The sequence below is a fragment of the Thamnophis sirtalis genome, unplaced genomic scaffold, assembly GCF_051295495.1.
Source record: "Thamnophis sirtalis isolate CommonGarterSnake01/CBP01778 unplaced genomic scaffold, rThaSir2_p1.2 scaffold_7, whole genome shotgun sequence".
NCBI classification, from domain to species: Eukaryota; Metazoa; Chordata; class Lepidosauria; order Squamata; family Natricidae; genus Thamnophis; species Thamnophis sirtalis.
In genome coordinates, this window is record NW_028261387.1 from 67,913,716 (window position 1) to 67,930,847 (window position 17,132).

At 38.3% G+C, this 17,132-nt stretch overlaps 1 protein-coding gene and 1 long non-coding RNA gene across 3 annotated transcripts in view; one reads left to right on the forward strand and one right to left on the reverse strand.

The window, feature by feature from the left end:
* The window catches only part of LOC148044710 (uncharacterized), a 40,875-nt gene that overhangs the window by 5,164 nt on the left and 18,579 nt on the right, over positions 1–17,132 (reverse strand). The window lies entirely within an intron of this gene.
* The window catches only part of SGK2 (serum/glucocorticoid regulated kinase 2), a 40,138-nt gene continuing 26,676 nt past the window's right edge, over positions 3,671–17,132 (forward strand). The window contains exons 1-2 of one of the 2 annotated variants that reach the window (XM_087720353.1): positions 3,675–3,789; positions 10,155–10,350. In XM_087720353.1, the coding sequence (XP_087576479.1) occupies positions 10,299–10,350 (52 nt within the window). In that variant the 5' untranslated portion in view covers positions 3,675–3,789; positions 10,155–10,298. Of the gene's footprint in view, positions 3,790–10,154; positions 10,351–17,132 lie in introns of both variants that reach the window. The other variant, XM_014058434.2, reaches the window with a different exon arrangement.

Sequence of the window (17,132 nt, forward strand, 5' to 3'; positions counted from 1 at the left end):
GAATTACAACCATATTTTCATATGATTTACTTTTTAATCCCCATAAGATACTGTCAGGCTTCCTGATCTAAATTTGGTAGTAAATCATGAATCTGCCACGTGATACCCTAACTTGATTTCTTGATTTCACTTGGTTAAAAACTTTATTCAGTATTTGCCTACAAGAATGAAGTCATCTTGTCAAAGCAAAAGGAACAGGAGGGTACGGGAGAGATGAAAGGGCGGTAAGAAAATTTATCTAACCCACAGCTATAAATCAAACCTGGAAAGGCAAAGAAATCTTGAGAACATAAATAATGGTCAGATTGGGACTTTTCCAAAAAGAAAGAAAGAAAGGGAAAATGGAGGGTTGAAATACCAGCCTTCTCCCCCAAAGTTATTTACTCGAAACAATTTTGGACAAAGGAGAAAGCAGAGAAATGACAAACCCACTCAAATATTAACTTTAAATTTGGTTTTGGATTTGAAATAGAAACGAAACACTTTGAAAGATGTATTCTGTTTGAACTTTTCCCAACTAATATATCTTAACTCAAAAAGAAAAGAAGCACTTCTTCTTACTGATAACTGATAATCTAATTCTGATTGTGCGGGAAGCTTTAATTAACCAACTGCCATAAATCAGAACTTTGAAAAGTAGGAGGCGAAGAGGAGTGCCCGAATCTGGCTGGTCGCAAGCTTCTTCCAAGTGAGCAGCTACAAGAGACTGGACCCGGTAAGGGAAAGAATGACAACAGAATAATAACAGAATCCAAACTGGAAAATACAAAGGAGTGTTTTTGTTTTGTTTTGCTTTGTTTTCTTCTTCTTTTTCACTAGGCAAAAGAGTAAGATGGTCTCAGCTTCTCTTCCGTTTTGAATTTAAGGTGGATTTATATAACTAACTGCAATTTTGGATCTGGACATTAAGGTGGAACAAAAGACTAAGATGGCCATCATCATTTTCCCCCACAGCAATTGAAGCAGATAATCTTAAGGTGGAACAGAACTCTGAAATAAGAACTGCATAACCATATAATTAACTGTAACTTTGGAACTGAACATCACGGAAAACTGGGAATTTGAAGAACTATGTGAAATTATAAAAATATATATACATAAATCAATAAACTCAAGCCTAATTAGAATTTTGAATCCAGAGAAGCAGATAGCTATAGAAGAACTCAAAGAAGAAGGGGGGGGTGAGACATTGAAGGGGTAGAAGCAGAAGGAAATAAAAAGCAGACAAAAAAGTCCTTTGGTCCTGGCAATGGTGTAGGGAAAATGGTGAAAAGGGGAGGTGTCCCAACAAAAGGGAAAAGAAAGCTGACAAAAGTGGTCTTGGAGGTTGTTAGTGGTAGAAGGAAAATTGAAGCAGGAAGTTATACCCCAACAAAAGAGAAATATAAAATATTTTTTTGATGGTGACCTGGGGAAATTTGAAGTGAGTGGATGTGTCAAAATAAAGAAAAGGGAGAAGACAGGAACAGAGAAGTGGGACAAAAGACTTACTAGGAAAAAAAACCAGATAACTAGAAACTACTATATGGGAAAATATAAAGTTAAGATAAGGGCTTTATTCCTAAATAGGATAATAAAATGGAGTTGCTAATTGGTTCAATATGATAATGGAAAGATAACTAAATAAAAGTTAAAATATATGGAATTTGGATAAATATGAAACTGATATTGGGAGCTTGTAAGGCAGAGATTTGTGATTCACTTTTTTAATGATAATTACATTGAGTTGCGAATTGAGTAAATATGACAATAGAAGGGCAATTAAGCATGGGTCAAAATTTATGAAATATGGGCATATATAGAACCTTTAAGATGATGAACAAAGTGAGATGTTTACCACTTGTTACTTTACATAATACATTAAAGGAAATGTAACAAACATTGAACAACGAAGATTGCCATCTAGAGATATTAAGGGTAATTAATCTAAGGTATTGAAAAATTGAGAGGGGACATGAAATATATCTACAATGGGAAACTATTGTGATAAAAAGACAGAATCACAAATTGGGGGCATGTAAGGATGTATAACTATATAAAGATAATAATGAGAATAGCTGGGAATTGTAACCAGGTCTACAGCTCGAACAAAATTAGGTTGGGGGGGAGGTTAAAAGCACAACGACTATATATGTATACTTTTCTGTTATATCATTTTTTTTTACTAAAAAGGAGAAAAATATGTATATTGAAAAAGAATTATAAATACCATCAACATAAAATGGAGCTTGCTCAGAAGCTGAAATACACCAAGTAAATGAGATGAAGAATGGAAAGTAGAGGGAAAAGGTCAGGGAAGAAGAGAGGGATAGGAGAGAGGGCAAGGGGGAGAAGAGGAGGAGAGAAATGAGGAGTGGTAAGGGGAGGAAGGAGAAGGAGAGAGGAAGGAGAAGAAGGATGACAGAGGGAAGAAAGGAGGTAGGGTGGGGGAGGAGAGGGAGAAGAAAGTGATGGATAAAGTACAAATATGGTGTATGGAGAGCATACTTAATACAATACGATGTTGGTTATGTAATAGTATACATGTGATTATAGGTTATAAAAATGAAAAAATAAAAAAACTTTAATGAGAAAAAAAAGAATGAAGTCATATAGGACAGTTGAATGTCCATTGCTACTGCAAAAATGTAGACACAGTTTATTCTGAGGGTTTAAATTATGAGATTTCTTCCTTCTGATCTTCCAAATTAATGGATACAGTAAATGGCAAAAATGTTTCTTAGTTATTTTTCAGAATAAATAATTGTTACATGTTTGTGTAATATGCATATCTGGCCTGGAACTGCTGGCTTCACTTGCCTCAAGTTTTGCAAGTATGCGTAGTACACCTTGCATAGTATATCTTGCAAGTAAGGAATTGAAAGAAGAGCAAATGACAATAAAATACAGATAACCTTTTACTAGTATTTGCAAATTTATTCTTAAATGTGGAGTTGACATTTCTGTTCTATTCAAAAAATCCCCTCATATTATTCTGTTTTCGTTAAGCCATTTGTTTAGAACATTGAAGTACACCATACTGTCAAAATTTCCTCAAAATGTACGTAGGTCTTTCTAGATATTGTGTAACCAGTAGTTATTTTTACCTGAGGCAGAATGTATTTTCTTTCTTTTTTACCTGAACTCAATTTTTTCTCAGGTTAAACAGCCAGAAAACACATCATAAAGCTAGTTTAGCATGCACAATTTATCATTGCTTATCAAGACAACAACGTATTTCTGCTTAGAGTGTGCAGTACAGCCTTTATACCGGTCTCAAAACCTATAATATTAGACCAGTATTTCTAAACTTGGCAATTTTCAATTTGTGTGGATTTCAATTCCAGGCCAGGGAATTCTGGGAGTTGAAGTTCACGCATCTGAAAGTTGCCAAGATTGAGAAACATTGCTCTAGACTGCCATTATGTGGAATTTAAAAAGAAGCACATATCTCAATAGCTCAGCTTCATGATATGAATTGCTTCCAGAAAGCAAACCTTTCATAAATATTTTTCATTTCCCCAGGAAATGAAATGAGTTGGCCTCTAATCTTACAGTGAGAACAGCTATCCTCTTCCATCACCATTATCTTCAATTTTCATCCCCTTCAGAGCCAATGGCAGGGTAATAATTTACTTCCCAGCATAAGCCACTCCTCATACTCTCCTGACCTTCAGACTAATTTATAAAAACAAAAACACCAGGAAAGGAGGACACAACCAGAGCACAATAGTTGGAAGATGGAATTATTTTGCTTTTAGAAAACAAAACACAGAGAAAACAGCCTTCTGGCAGTATCTCCATAAGCAGGTGAGGTTTGGATTTATCTCTATTTCATATTTATGTATTTTGGGAGGAAGATCTAAGAAAGTAATAGATCTGGAAAAACTAATTCTAAAATCACGGAAAGTAGTTACTTAGAACTGAGCTACTTGAATTCAGATTAGAATTACTGCCCTTTCTGATAACTGTTTGTTCCACAATTTAATAAACTGGTTTTAGATCTCAAGAGAGTTATGTTCTACTATGCAGTTTAATGTTGTTTCCAGCATTAGACATCAAAATATACTGTTGCAGTATTTTCATTTTAAAAAAAGGAACAAAAGTTAGGGACAATTCAATAGTGTAACAAATGGAAAACAAGAGTCCTCACTTAGTAAGCGTAGTTGGGACCAGCAAGTACGTATGTCACTAATGGGTGCGCTTGTTAAGTGAAGCAACTATGACCGTGTCTGACTTGTGAGATCAGTTATGTTGTGGTCATTAAGCAAATCAGCAGTGCACTAGTGATTGTTGAGTGCGATTTCACATGATTGCAGTTTGTGACTTCCTGCTGGCTTCCCATTGACTTTGCTTATCAAAAGCTGGCTGTGAAATTTGCAAATAATGATCATGTGAACGCAGAATGCTGCAATTGTGGTAAATACATATCAGTGGCCAAGGGATGATGCAATGACTTTGAAGACCAATCAATTATTTTTTTCAGCTCTACTGTAAGTTTCGATGGTGGCTGAACTTGGGAATCTGTAAGCGAAGACTATCTGTAATGACACCTAGATCTGACAATATGATTTTTGTGGATTTCATGTCCATTTATTTGAACAGCAGGACTCCCCAAATCCCCATCCCTGCATTTTGCTTAGGGCTTAAACTTGGTATGATGGAAGTTTATCTTCCCATCACGCTCATCTCTCTGCCTCTTGTTGGCTATCATAAGAGCAGAACTGCACCAGTATGGATTTTAATCTATACAGGTAGTCCTCAATTTGCAATCACAATTGAGCCCAACATTTCTGTAGATAAGTGAAACAATTGTTAAGTGAGTTTTCTCCCATTTTATGACCTTTCTTGCCACAGTTGTTAAGTGAATCATTGCAGTTGTTAAGTTAGTAAACCAGTTGTTAAATGGATTTGGCTTCCCCGTTGATTTTGCTTGTAAGAAGGTAGCAAAAGGTAATCGCATGACTATGAACATAGCAATGGTCATAAATATGAACCAGTTGCCAAGCGTCTGAAATTTGATCACATGATCATGTGGATGCTGCAAAGGTCGTAACTCGGAAAAATGGTCATACATCATTTTTTTCAGTGCCATTGTAACTTTGAACGGTTACTAAATGAATTCTTGTAAGTCAAGGACTACCTGTTCTGTGATCTCCAGAATTGTGCCTTTCCTTCTTGGTAAATAGAAATGGAATTGTAATCTAAATCTTCTTGATATAACTTGTCTAGTCACTTTTCAAGCTCATTTTCTCTATTGAGAATTCTCCCATTGCTAATTTTAATGTATATAGATAGACAGTCGGTGTTGAGAGCACAGTGGCTCTCATGGGTTGGAGGTTAGCGTGCCCATGTTCAATACCCGAGTGTTGCCATGGGGCAGGGTAAGTTCTCGTCCTTTGCTCCAGCTCCTGTTGGTTATATGAAGGGAGCCACCAACTGACCGCCCCTCGGCAATGGTGATGTCATTGGTTAAGCCTTTCAACCCAGAAATGCCTTGGTACTTCTGACACAACTGCAAAAAAAAAAAAAAAAAATCTGGAATGAGGTGAAACCTGCATTTTTATTCCAGGATATGTGAGGACACTTGTGGCTATAAACAGCGAAAGCCCTAAATACAATTTGAAATGTTAGTCTGACAGAAGGGGTTTCATATTGCCTGAGAAATAATCATAATAGCTGAATTTGATTTAGTTTCAATTTCACCAATGTTCCTTTGGTTTTTTTCCCTCTGGTCCTGGCTATCTGGGTCTTTGTCCCCTATTTTGGGGACTATAGTTACCTGGTGTGCCGTTCAAAAGTCAAGCACCAATGCAGAAACATGCAACGATGTTTGCTCCAATGTATAAACATACTTAGTGAACATATTTTATTTGGCACTCAGAGTTAACTTCTAACCTAGATTTGATGGAATAGAACTGTTTGGTAGTTTCCTTTTTCCTCCTGTTGCTTTTTTTTTTCTTTCTCTTCACTCGATATATCTTATTATTTTGCTCTTTTGTATAAAAAGTAAACATCTCAGTGGAAAGTAACAACAATATCCGCCAAACTCTGCATAGTGGCAGGGAGGGCAGGCAGATATATCTGTCCCCAAACCAATGGAAGTCCAAATATATATTTTTAAATGTATCAACATAGTCCTAGTTATAACACTGTGCACTAAAAGCACACTTTGTACTGGGAAAAATGCACGTTCTTTAGTTTTTGCAAAAAAAGGAATTTGAAAATAGACTGCAGTTTATCTCTTGCAATGCAAACCTTCTAATATATCTCCAATAGAAGAACATTCCATATTTTACAAGGCCCTAGAAAATACGGACAGTTCCTTCACTAGATTTAGTGTGGAAAAAGGTCAAAGTTTTGCTAAACAGCAATTTAGCAATCTGCAATCCTATTAGGGCATTACCATTCCTATGGTTTTTGCCAACATCAGACTAAATCTTGAGTTGTGTTTATGTATTTATCTTCCATTCATAGACCAGGCATATTTCTGTTTTATTTTTGTCTCCATGACATTTCAATAATCAAATATATAGCTCAATAGCCTATATAAATGATAAACTAACAATACTTTATTTCATACTTAGTTGCCTTACCAGTAGAACTGGTTTGGCAAGGTTTTCTTCCTCTCCCTTTAATGCTAATAACTTGATATTCACTGGCTTTTGAGGCCTTGTAATTTATATTAGTGGGAGCGCTTTGAACTTTGAATTTGGGAATAGGATGGAGGAAAGATTCGTAGTTGGACATTCTATTCTTTATTTCTTTTTGTCAGTGAGGGTAGATGGTTATCCTGGATATACTGATTTTATTTACTAAGATAAATTCTAACATGCACTTGCACAACAGTGTAGTATTTGTAAGGATCTACAAGGGGGAAAATGTTACATGCATGATATACACAACAGCACTTCCACAGACATTCCTGATAGTTATGAATCACAACCTATTAGTTATAAACATATCTCTGACTAAAGAAACAGTACAATACTATATAAGTATGTTTGAATATAATTACTAATTGGGTCAACCTGAGTTCTTACTTCAACTCTCCACAAATTTCTAAGGAAAAAATGAGGAAATAAGACCAAAATGTGTGAACAGGAAATGCTTTCACAAAATACAAATATTACATAACTGGATTGTACAGTGCACATATGCACGGTCATTAAGATAGATATGCACAAAATTCATATTCATTTTCATGAAAAATATTTCAAAAATGTCAGACTGATATGAAAATTAAACCATGGAGGCTTAACAGTAAAAACAAAACAAACGAAAAACTGAAACAGACAAGTTCATCCAACCAGTGACAAAACAAAAAGTTTGGTCTTCTAAGTGAGCGGTCTCCAACTTTTGCCCCTTGGTTGCCCGGTCCTCGGGTGGGGGAGAGGCGAACTGGGCCATATAAGCAATGGGCCAGCACACATGCACAGGCTGCTCAATATGTGGGTGGCGGGCCAGCGAGCATGCACATCTGTGCACAGCTTGACTTCACAAGTTGAGCTGCATGTGCATAAGCTCATGTGCTGGCCTGCCGCACGCACTAGTTGAGTTGGCCCACCGCTCACGCAGCCCTGTTGCGAATAGGTCCCGACCCAGTAGTGAGCCATGGCTCAGAGTTGGAGACCCCTTTTCAAGGCCTCAATCAAGTCAGCAACTAGAGAAGCTTAGTCATGAGACTAGTAAGTGGCACTGCCCTTAGAATTTTAATGCAGAATAAGTCAGAATGAAACTGATGGATTCCAGTTTTCTTTCTTTCTTTCTCATCAAGCCTCAACAGCTGGTTACAAAAAAATTATCAATAGATCTCCTTCCAGTCAGGCTTCAGACCCGGTTACAGCACAGAAACCGCTTTGGTCGCATTGATTGATGATCTCTGGAGAGCCAGAGATGAAGGACATTCCTCCATCCTGGTCCTCCTTGACCTCTCAGCGGCTTTCGATACCATCGACCATGGTATCCTTCTGCGACGACTGCGGGGGGTGGGAGTGGGAGGCACCGTGCTACGGTGGTTCTCCTCCTACCTCTCGGACAGGTCGCAGTCGGTGTTAGTGGGGGGGCAGAGATCGTCCCCTAGGCCCCTAAATTATGGGGTGCCTCAGGGTTCGGTCTTATCCCCCCTGCTATTCAACATCTACATGAAACCGCTGGGAGAGATCATCCGCAGGCACGGGATTAGATACCATCAATACGCGGACGATACTCAATTGTATCTGTCCGCCCCGTGCCAACTCAATGAAGCGGTAGATGTGATGAGCCGGGGTCTTGAGGCCGTTATGGACTGGATGAGGGTTAACAAGCTTGTGCTCAACCCAGAAAAGACCGAGTGGCTGTTGTGTTTTCCTCCCAAAGATTTGACTAATATCCCATCACTCAGGCTGGGGGGTCAAATTCTACACCCCTCAGAGAGGGTTCGCAACTTGGGAGTCCTCCTGGATCCACAGCTGTCATTTGACCACCACCTAACGGCTGTGGCCAGGGGGGCATATTAATCACCCATAAAGCCCTACATGGCAGTGGATCTGGATACTTGAGAGACCGCCTTCTGCCAATTACATCCCTGCGACCAATAAGATCCCATAGAGTAGGCCTCCTCCGTATACCATCAGCCAGCCAGTGTCGGCTGGCAACCACAAGGAGGAGGGCCTTCTCTGCAGTAGCCCCGGCCCTTTGGAACGAGCTCCCCGTGGAGATTCGTACCCTCTCCACCGTCCAAGCCTTCCGCATAGCCTTGAAGAACTGGCTCGCCCGTCAGGCCTGGGGATAAGGATAGTTACCCCTCCCGAATGATGAATGTATGTTGCCTACCATTTTATTATATGTTTCTATCTTAATGTTTGTATTCCCCCCTTCCCAGTTTTTATGTGAGCCGCCCTGAGTCCCCTCAGGGAAAAGGGCGGCCTACAAATTCTAATAAAAACTACTAAACTACTAAAACTACTTCTAGGGTAGGTACTTAGAACAGCATGTTTAGCCATCTATCACATTAATAGATGCAGAGGTGCTCCACTGACAATTATTGTTAGCTATTTCTGACTGAGGGCCTAGTGTTATTCTGAAATACTGTTAAACCTGCGTCCAAAAATAGCCCAGCTGACAGGTCACAAGCACAGAGGACAGGTGAAATAACGGAGCAATTGATAAGAAAGAACACTAAAAAAGGAACTGCAGTGCTGGCAGTGAATATCTATGGCTGACAGTATCAAAAATTGTCAAGTAATGAAAATGGCATAGGAACAGCCAAAATGGCCCATACAACACCATTAAAGTAATAAACAATACTAAAGGTGTCCACATAAAGTCCCATGTTTCTAGAAGTAGAAAATGTATCAGTATCAGAATTGACATCTGTAATGATCAATTCTGGCTCCTTTTCCTAGCTTCAGTGGGCTATGTGTATCACACAAGATTTGCTCTCTCTCAAGAGAGACCTAACAAGCACTACAGAAAATGCCAGTATTCTATAGGTTGATGCAGCTGTGGAAGTCAGGTGTCCAGTCCATCTTGAAACCTAAGCCTTAATGGCCATGGAAGGCAGTTCCCAATGCCTGAAGGGGAAGGGCAGCTTTGCAGCAGCCTAATGGTCAGTAGAAACTAGTCAAATACCATTCATTACATGAGCAATTGCATAACCAATGAGGTATGCTAGATTGTTCTCATTACAGCCTTCCTTTAACACCTGAACAGCTGAAAACAACATTAAGCTTCTTCAGCTGGGATGAGAAAAAGCTCCTGTTACGAGGACACAACAGGTAACAAGAACGATCACATTCAGTTAAAGAAATTTGACAAAGAGGCTACAGAAATTCAAGATCAGGAATATAAAAGCCAGGTATTCTAGAAGCCCCACTGGGTGGTTCTACAAATCTAACTTCAAAGTTACCACTGACTACCAATTGCTATTATCAGGGTTAATCAGTCAGAGGAATTACTTATGAGTAACAACTTACTCCCATGTGATCAAATTTCTGCACCTCTTGTACCCTTAAGGATTCTTCAGGAACTCAGCCTCTGGATGAAGCATGGCAGAAGGTGACTTTATTTTAAAAAAATGTAAATTACCTAAAATGGGTGTTCTGAATATTGCAGTGAAAGTACACCTGTGTAGATGTAATGTTGCTGGCATCTAGCCAATGCATAATAACATCTTGCTTCATTTCCTACTGAAGGAGAGCTGTTAACATTTGCAAGAGGACCTAAGTTAAAGGAGCTTCATACTACAACTCTCTTCCTAGTTAACAGGATAGTGGCCAACAGACAAACTTGTCAAAGAATTTCTTCAAGTTGTACATCCACTCTCCCAGATTGACTCCATGCACTCACCTGGGGCACAGGCCCTCTTCACAAAATTGGGAAAGACAAAAGGTAAAGTACAGCAGATTTCACCATCCACTAATGAAAGATGAACTATTTGATACAATCTTTAATCTGAAGCACTTAATGTTTGCTGGGTTAACAGTTACCTTATAATTTATTTTCATAGATGCTTAAGAATGATAAAATGGCTTGATTTCTACTATTTTAGTATAAGTTTATTAATGAAATAGGATTTAATTTATAAGAGAAAGTCTGGTAATTAAACTTCAATGCATTTAAATGGGGTATTAAAGTGATAGGATTTGTAAAGTGGCAACAGTGTGGAAAAAAACTATTAGCCTTGCTCTTTGCTTTTAAAGATAGCTTTATCTGTAGAAAATCAGCAGAAAGTTTACACAGAGAGCCAGGCATTTCTACCTGCTACTCACTCTATTCTGAGTTATTAAGAGTACAGATGCATGGATAATGAAAATAATAGCTGCTTTTAAAAAATCCTTTTTAAAATAACTCCACTATCATTTTTACTATTTTAGATAGGCATTTTTACAGACCTATTTTATTTGATGCATTTTAGTTTTGTAAACCAAACTTTTTTAAAAAAACTTGTTTTTCACTGTTTTACTGTTTTTACTTTTCTGAAGCTACCTAATCATCACATTACTCAAGCTGACATATCGGATGAGTTTTTAATTCATCCGATATGTCACTTTGAGTAATGTGATGATTAGGTGGCTTTACAAATCTAATAAAATAATAAACCCATCATCTTGTATGCACTGCCTTCAGAGCTAAGATAGGTCTCTACTCTTAGTTTTTAAACCTTTAAAGCTTTTTAAGAGTCTATTGCACGGTATGCACTTTTTCACTTGACTTGTTGCATTATCTTCAGCACGTTGCTGTTTTAATATTTTTAGAACACCATCTTAGTGTCTTTCAGCAAAAAAAAGTGATATAAAATGAAAAAATGAATGGATTATATTGGTGTTCCCACCAAGTTCTGTTGATCGTGCTAGTTTGGCTAAATGACTACCTGTTTTCTCCTTAATGCTCTGTGATAGAAGCCGTTCTAGAATAATCTTTAGGAATTCAGTATAATAAAAGTCAATGCCATGTTTTATAGTATCATATAACTTTACAAAACTTTTTTTTAATTTCCCAAGAGACATTGGGAAAGAATTCTGCTGTCACTTTTCAGCAGTATTATCTTGAGGGTTGCATAAAAAGTATTTGGGATGGTCTGCACTCGAACTGTAGATTATCCATCCCATGTCTAACATAGCAAAAACTGATGTCATATTTAAATAAAACGTTTCAGCTCTGTCCAGTTAACTAAGGTATTCCATAACAATCAACGATAGAAAGTAGCTACCTGCATTCCTCCTTAGCTGCTTTGTAGAAATTTTGTATATCTGATTGATCTGAGATGTTCATCTTTTTGTCCCTTAATAGTATTGATTTACTTATGTCCAGTTCTCTGGGCAACCAAAATTTCAGTCTACTTTATTCATTTTGTCTTCTGTTAAACATGTGGCCAGTATGTGGCTCCTATTTCTACGAACCTAACAGTTCACAATCCATTATTAATGAATTTAACATCCTTTTATAGCAAGCTTGATTTTATTGTAGCAAATTAATGTGTGGGGGCTGGGGAAGAATTTTGAGTATGGAATTTTTCCTGTTCTTTCCCCAGCCCCAAATAATTTACAATAAAGTATTTGACACCCCTTTGGAAAAGAGGTCCATAGGGACAATTCCACATTTATTTTGATCATCATTCTAGGTGTATCCCTAGAAAAAAGGGCCAATGATTCATAGAAGTAGAACTCAATAAATTTTGGTGACCATTAATCCAATTGATTGCTTAGTCTGTGTGGGGAATTTATGATTTCTTTTAATTGCAAATTAAATGGTCATTTGTGGTCCTCCCTAGAAGTATAATGCCTGGTATCCATCAGAATTCTTTCATATTGTTGTGTACTGGATGACATTGGAAGAAAAACTACTACCAACTACTAGACTTAGAATGGATTTTGAGATACAGAGAAAAGTTGCTAGTCAGGTTCTACTGTTTTTTATCCTTATGCCATGACCTTGAATCGTGCTAAACAGTGAATATTATGCTTCATTTAGCATGCTGGGGCTATTCCTCAGGCTGAATTTTGGTGACTTAGAAAGGAAATTAATCCTAGCATTGCTCTTGCTACATCATGGTGAATATACAATATGTACAGATATGTAGCTAAAAAGAAAGTTTTGGAAATAGATTTTTAAAGTATAAAACATGAAAGAATGACATGGAAGGATTCCATTTATTATTTACTTCAACTGTGAGGATGAATGTAGAGAAGTTTAAAATTTGTGCCCAAACCTGAAAAAAATTATGCTCTGTAAAATGTTCAATAATTTGACAAAAAGGTAGCTTTTTATATCTTGCTATTTCCTACCACTTCTCCTGATGTGCAGTGTGATCCTTTGTCTTTCCAATCCACCATAGCCTTTATGTAAATCACAAAAACATTCCAATACTGTGGAAGTATAATCGTTATTGGAATTTAATCAAGACCAGAATTCAGACTGATCTTTTCCACTTTAGTGCGCCAACATTTTGATGTGAATTGTTTTTCTTTGTAGTCTGGAGTTTAGCCAAATTCAATGCACATACCCATAATATTTTCCTAAAATCCAGTTCATTTAACAAGTATGTCCTATTAAGTAATGTGAGTTAAGGATGAAATAAATGTCAGAACAGCAAGTAAGTGTGGCCTTTGAGCTGAACTCCACTCCTGGTAATTTGATAGACAGTTCTTGGTAAGAATGCAAAAGTGGTTTGCCATTGTTTTTTTCTGGTATGTTTTCTTTCGGATTCTGAATCTGGCCTAGGGCACAAGCATTCCCTGGAGGTAGGGGTGTGAATCACTTTAGTTTCAAAACAGAAAAGCCGCTTTGGAGTTTTATGAGTACACACACCATACTTGTTAGTGAGGGGGCCTCGGTGTCTCTGCGCTTGGTTTTTTTCATGTAGACATTTCACTACCCAACTAGGTAATCTCATCAGTGCTAAGAAGAAAACAACAAAGTTTAGAGAAGACCAAAGAATTAGTACCTACTTTAACAGGTTGCTTTTTTCTGGGCTAATAGGTTGAAGGCATCATTGTAGTAAAATAACTATGTGGGTTAAAAATAACCCTAATAGCATATCTAGGCCTGCCCCCAAAGCACTTTTTTGCACTCTGTTGTCATATGCTTATATCCAGCATATATTCTTCTGGGATCATGTCCATAGAAAGCCAGCCAGGAAAAAATATTGATTAAAATCATCATAGCAACAAAAGAAGATATTTTATATATTGTTGGGAGAATTCCCCTGGGTTCCTTACAAGCCAGGTAGCAATCAAGATGAGGAGGCTAGCTGTTTTCAGAAAGGAGATTTCTTACAATTATTCCCAAAACAATACAAAGTTTACTTTTGAAGGAAGCTGACACTAAACTGGCACACCAGCAAGATTTTTATAGGATGCCAAACATTTGGTGAAAGATATACGAGTGTAATATATGGTTTTATGACTGGGAGGGGGGGGAAAGGGAAACACGTGGCTTTTTTTTATGCTTAGAGGAAAGTAGGAAATATTTTGTTTCATTTCCTTCATCAGGAAAGATCTTCCTGGCCAGCCAGAGGTGTTAAATTCCCAAGCCTTTGAAATGTTGATTGGCTCCAGCCAGTGGTGGGTTTCAATTTATTTTATTACCGGTTTGCTTGTGCATGCGCAGAAGCGTCCAGGTGGCTGGGCGGAGCCTCCCGCCGCTGCCACTACCGGTTCACCCAATTTGGGGTGAACTGGCAGAAAACCCAACTCTGGTTCCAGCATTAGATGCCTGCCTGTGGGTGGTCAATTGCCTTTAAGGAAACATTCTATTTTATGAATGGAGAGATCAGGGGACTATTAAAAGAAAGGGGGTAAATCAGAGGCTTTTTAAACTTCTATCAGTATCTTAGTTTGCAAGGAATTTAGTTATCATATTTTTGGGCTACACAGAACCTTCAAAAGATTTGTTTGGAATGCAAATATGTATGACATTCCTATCTTGTTACAGCAGCCCATTTTTCAGCTTGTGTGATTACCTTGGAAAATGGCTTCTTTTACTTTTTTTTCTCCTGAGAAGCAAACAAGCTGTGTAGAACCAACCACAGATGGAAATCCTGGAAAAGAGGCATCTGTATAAATTATATTTACAAGTTGAGAATCTCTCCTACTTGTACCAGTAGTTCCGTTCAATTACACAAATCTAACCCAGCATAAATTATTTTGGTTTTTAGAACTGTGTTCAAAAATATGTTTCTGAGAAATCTATCACAAAGCATGGAGTCAGAAGCTTTTCCTCGTTCCAAATATCTCAGCAGCTAATATTAAGAAATATTTAAAAATGTTCAGCATTCTAAAATATTCTCTGCACAGTGGTAAATCTTCAGATGAGGTTTGATTGGACAGTTTCCTTAGTAAGTGTACAGGAATAGCAGTAACAGCTCAAATATTTATTTAACTGCTAGGATTAATTTATTTACTCCCCCATTAGAAAAAAAAAGTAAGAGTCATAAAAGCATATCCTCAATTCAACTTTGTCCTCCTCAACACTAATCTGGATTTTGTTAAATGGAATTCCGGAATCATCCAAAAACTAGCCTAGAAGGGTTCTTTCAGAGAGATTTGTTACATTGTGTAAGAAATGTCAAGGTTTTGTTTAAAGTTGTAGAATTTCACAGTAATTTGAAACGGCGGGTTTAAGCCCTCCGGATCCTTCAGGGGCCTTCTGGAGGCTTCCCTGAAGGCTCCGGAGGACGAAAAACAGTCCTATGAGCAAACCGGAAGTGACTTCCAGTTTGCTTGTAGGGCTGTTTTTAGTCCTCGAGAGCTTTCAGAGACCTTCAGGCGGCTTCCCTAAAGGCTCTGGAGGGCTAAAAACAGTCCTATGAGCAAACCGGAAGTGACTTCCAGTTTGTCCGTTTGGTCGTTTTTCGTCCTCCGGAGCCTTCAGGGAAGACTCTGGAAAGTCCGTGAAGACTCCAGAGGGCTTAAACCAGTCCTACGAGCAAACCGGAAATCCATTCCTGAACTTTCGGTTTGCCCATAGGGCTGCCTTTTTGCGCTCTGGAGGCTTCAGGGAAGTTCCTGAAGCTTCTGGAGGGCCTCGGGGAGGGGGGGAGGCTGTTTTCTCCCTCCCCAGGCTCATATAAAGATTCTGGAGCCTGGGGAGGGCGAAAAATAAATTTAAAAAAGGCTGAAGTCAGCTGGCCAGCACGTGCGTGCGTGCTGGCCAGCTGACGGCAATGCCTTGCGTGCCCTGACAAATGGCTCCGCATGCCACCTGTGGCACGCATGCCATAGGTTCACCATCCCCGGTCTAGGGTAAGGTAAAGGTAAAGGTTGTGCTAGTTATTTCTGACTCTAGGGGGCAGTGCTCATATCCGTTTCAAAGCCGAAGAGCCAATGCTGTCAGAAGACATCTCCATGATCATGTGACTAAATGCTGAAGGTACATGGAATGCTGTTATCTTCCCACCAAAGGTGGTTCCTATTTTTCTATTTGCATTTTTACATGCTTTCGAATTGCTAGATTGGCAAAAGCTGGGACAAGTAATGGGAGCTCACTCTGTTATGCAGCGCTAGGGATTCAAACTGACGAACTGCTGATCTTTCTGATTGACAAGCTCAACATCTTAGCAACTGCACCTCCACATTCCTAGTCTAGGGACCTCTAATCTAGGGACCCCTATAATAAAAGCTGAAACTTTATCCCAACAATGGGCTATATTCACGCTCCACCTGGCTTCTTTGACATGCATAGTATGTGTGTATGGGTATGGGTTGGGTGAGCGAGTGAGTGGCTCCGTCCAGTAAATGGCTTCTTTAGGAAAGTCCTCCTGGTGGAGGTATTGTCTGGCCTTCAATCTTTGTCTCCCTTTTGTTGGCTGCAACTAAGAAATGATATCGAGAAAGTGTGGATGGAGGTACTGGGAGTACATGACCCATCCCATGTAACATCAGGGGAGAGAAAAAACACATTGTTACTATTATTGATTATGTTTTATTCTTATGATATAATTAAAATGGGAATTTGTGGTATTCAGGAGGGCTACTAGCACCAACCTCTTCCACGGAACTTTTAATGAAATTATTAAGACTTTATTAATTGTGATTTTATGAATTGGTATATGGCCACTTCATACCGAAGCCAGTATTAGGTTGGGCTGTTACATATAGATTTAATTGTTTTAAAGGATTATTTACTCATTTGTTAAATTTATTCGCCATCTATTTTGCCATGGGACTACTTTAGGTGGCTTACACAAATAAAAATGAAGATATGAAAAAAAGTGCAAACATAACGGTAGTAACGGAGAAATAGAATAAACAATGAAAAGGAAAATAATGATACAGTGATATGAGAACATATAGAGATATGCAGACTTTTATATGCCATGTGGTAGATGTATGTCATTTATAAACACAGTAACTGTAGCCCTGTTTTATCAGCAGTGTTTTCATCTCGCAAAAAACTCATGCTGCGCATTGCCCATAAGTTCCTAACACCAAGATAAAAATGATGTGAAAATATGCTATATATTCTTCTTAATAACAACTGGAATGCAAGAGGTAACTTTGTCATTTGATGTACCATTGTAGATGCTCAAGGTCAATCATTTTTTTAAAAATGCAATTGCAGGAACATGAGCCTTTTGGAACATTTTTACCCCTGGCCTTTAAATATATAGTCACAAGACTCTTGTCTGCAGTTACAATTTGGATGGATTGCTCTCCCTTTGGGATTAGAGG